Source organism: Triticum aestivum, chromosome 1D (genome assembly GCF_018294505.1).
Source record: "Triticum aestivum cultivar Chinese Spring chromosome 1D, IWGSC CS RefSeq v2.1, whole genome shotgun sequence".
Taxonomy (NCBI): Eukaryota; Viridiplantae; Streptophyta; class Magnoliopsida; order Poales; family Poaceae; genus Triticum; species Triticum aestivum.
The window spans coordinates 488,099,402-488,101,995 of record NC_057796.1 but is presented as its reverse complement, the minus strand read 5'-3'; the positions used below and the strand labels follow the sequence as shown (position 1 = coordinate 488,101,995).

Here is a 2,594-nt window from a genome sequence, read left to right as displayed (position 1 = left end):
CAGCATGTCACAATAACATGCCCGACGGCTCACCGTCGGCTTACTACCGTAGGTGATAATATTACTCGACTATACCGTCGACCATTACTGTAATGGCCGATGAAGCAAGGCCGACGGGAGATGGCCGACGGTGTACCGTCGGTTTTAGTAATAGTTGACGGTGATCAAAAATATCCGACGGTGATTGGACCCTCGGTTATAATGAAATATCTAGTAGTGTCAAGAAGCAGAAGGTCGACATTGGCGGAGGTGGTGGTCGTGGTGGTGGACGTGCGGGTGAACACGTGGTGGAGGGCGGAGCCTGGGACGTAGAGCCCCCACAGTTGTCGCTCACCTGCAGACGCCACCATGGCTGGAGTATTACAAGGCTCCATACTAATACGCCGCCAAGATGCTCGGTAGGCAGTCCCCTACATCTGCTGCTGGGCAAGTGCCTTACATCATTAACGTCAACGCGACACTGCTGCTTTTCTCAGACTGTTCATTGCAACAGCTTGTTTGGACGCGGGTGCCAGGCATAGAGTAGATGGTTGCCCGCATGTTGTTCGCTGGTATGCCTAAAGCACGCAAAGGCGGTTGTACGACGACACAGGTAGGGAGATGTTTGAGATCATTCGTGACGAAGGTGGAGGATGAGGTTGCTACAAGGACATGCAGGTGGATGACTATGGTCCCACCCAGGCCGACACGTACACCCAGTCCAGTACATACACCCAGCAGGGCACGCAACAGGGCTACACCCAGTCCGGCCAGCCAGGTGTGGACACACAACAGTAGGATTGGGTTACGAGACAACAAGAGCAGGAGGAGAGCGGTGGCGACGATGATCTGGATGAATTTGTTATCGATCTGAAGAAGAGGGTAAGAGTAGAAAGCTTCAACATACGGGAGGACGAGTTGTTGTGTGATGCATGGTTGGCCACTACCACCGATCCGATCTATGACACAGAGCAAAAGGGCACAACATTGTAGGCCAACATTCACTCTTGGTTCCATGAACACAAACGCTTCGAGCCCTAACCCGACGCGCTCATCCGCAACCGTGGCGCAAAGTCTCATCGATGGTGTATCATCCAAGGGGCAGTGTTGAAGTTTTTTTTTTCTAGCCTCCCCGTGCGTGCAGTGTGTTCTTGAAGTTGGAGTATAAGAACTTCACCGTCATGCATTGTTGGTTGAACTTGAATGGACAACACAGGTGAAATCTATACATTGCCAAGAGCATCACCCATCGCACCGAGAAAAAAGCGGGTGATCCAACTGATCAACAAAAGAAGAGCGCAACAAGATTTTTACACGAGTAGATCGAAGTTGCGCCATTCACTGTGTGTTCTACTGAAACAAATAGAAGAAGAAGACAGGAACAAATCGCACGCGGGTGCTTCTGTTACTCATTAATTATAAGCCCGGAAACAATCGCGTCAAAAAAATATTGGAACGAGAAAGAATCGTTCTACTCATTATGTGCAAATTAATCAACAAAAAACCTAGCCAGAGAAAGACCGAATTACTGCTAATGAATCTATTGTAGCTAGCAACGCGCGATCGCCACACATCTCTCTCTTATGATTCGGGCGGGCCGGAGCAGCAATCGAACGACGGAAGAAGAAGAAGAAGAAGCAGATCGACGGCGTGCAGCCCCGTCCATGGATCACACCTCGGTGGTCTCGAGGTAGGTGGCGAGGCTGTCGGAGGAGCGGCACGACAGCGACGACGCGCAGCGCGGCGCCGCCGAGGGCGGGCGCGCCAGGCGGCGGCCGAAGCTGTCGTAGTGGATCGCCCCCGCGAAGTCCAGCGGCTGGCACCGGCCCCCCATCAGGATCGCGCGCCGCCAGATGCCGTCGTCCTCTTCGTTCTCGGCGTCGGCGTCGGCGACGTCTCCCTTGCCGTCCGCCGCCGGCACAACGCCGCCCGCCGGCTGCCGCCGCGATTCGGCGACGCCGCCGCCGCCGCTGCCGGCGGGGTCGACGACGGGTCGCGTCTTCCTGCGCGATGAGGAGGAGGAGGAGGAGGCGCTGACGCCGTAGCGGAGGCGGTGGCGGAGGAGGCGGCGGGTGGCGCGGGAGACGCGGCGGGCCAGGCTGGACACCCTGCCCACGAAGTGCTCCGTGTACCCGCCATGCACCGCCATGGCCGGCGCTCGGTACCTGGCGGCGCGCGCGCGATCCGGTGGTCTGGAGATGTGATCGGGGAGAGGAAGCAGTCCAGGTTGTTGAGTGCGAGTGAGCAGCAGAGGATGGAGTGGTCGAACTTATCGGGGTGCGCGAGCGCGGGATGTTCGGGGTTTGGTTTGACTGACCGCGCCAGCTACCAATACGTACGTAGCTTTGATTCATGTGAAGGAAAGCTGGAGCGAGCGGCTTTGGCTTGCATGCATGCATGGCACGCTCTTCCATCTTTGACTCAACCTCCGGCCTTTTTGTCTGCCCTTTATCTTTTTTTACCATCCAAATAGTCAAGTCCTCGGAATTCTCAAAAGTTCTTTGTTTCTCAAAAAATAATGGTCATGTGAAATGGGAATACACAGTGTAGCCACTCCACCTTGAGATGAAAGTTTTTCGCTCGATGTTTCACTGATCTTTGTGGGGCAGCATGTT

The 2,594-nt window shown here is 55.1% G+C and overlaps 1 protein-coding gene across 1 annotated transcript; it reads right to left on the bottom strand.

The window, feature by feature from the left end:
* Window positions 1–1,355: 1,355 nt before the first annotated feature.
* Window positions 1,356–2,241, bottom strand: LOC123178398 (uncharacterized). The gene has a single exon (XM_044591449.1). It carries the CDS (start codon window positions 2,126–2,128, stop codon window positions 1,649–1,651), a length of 480 nt encoding a protein of 159 aa, XP_044447384.1. The 5' UTR covers window positions 2,129–2,241; the 3' UTR covers window positions 1,356–1,648.
* Window positions 2,242–2,594: the final 353 nt, after the last annotated feature.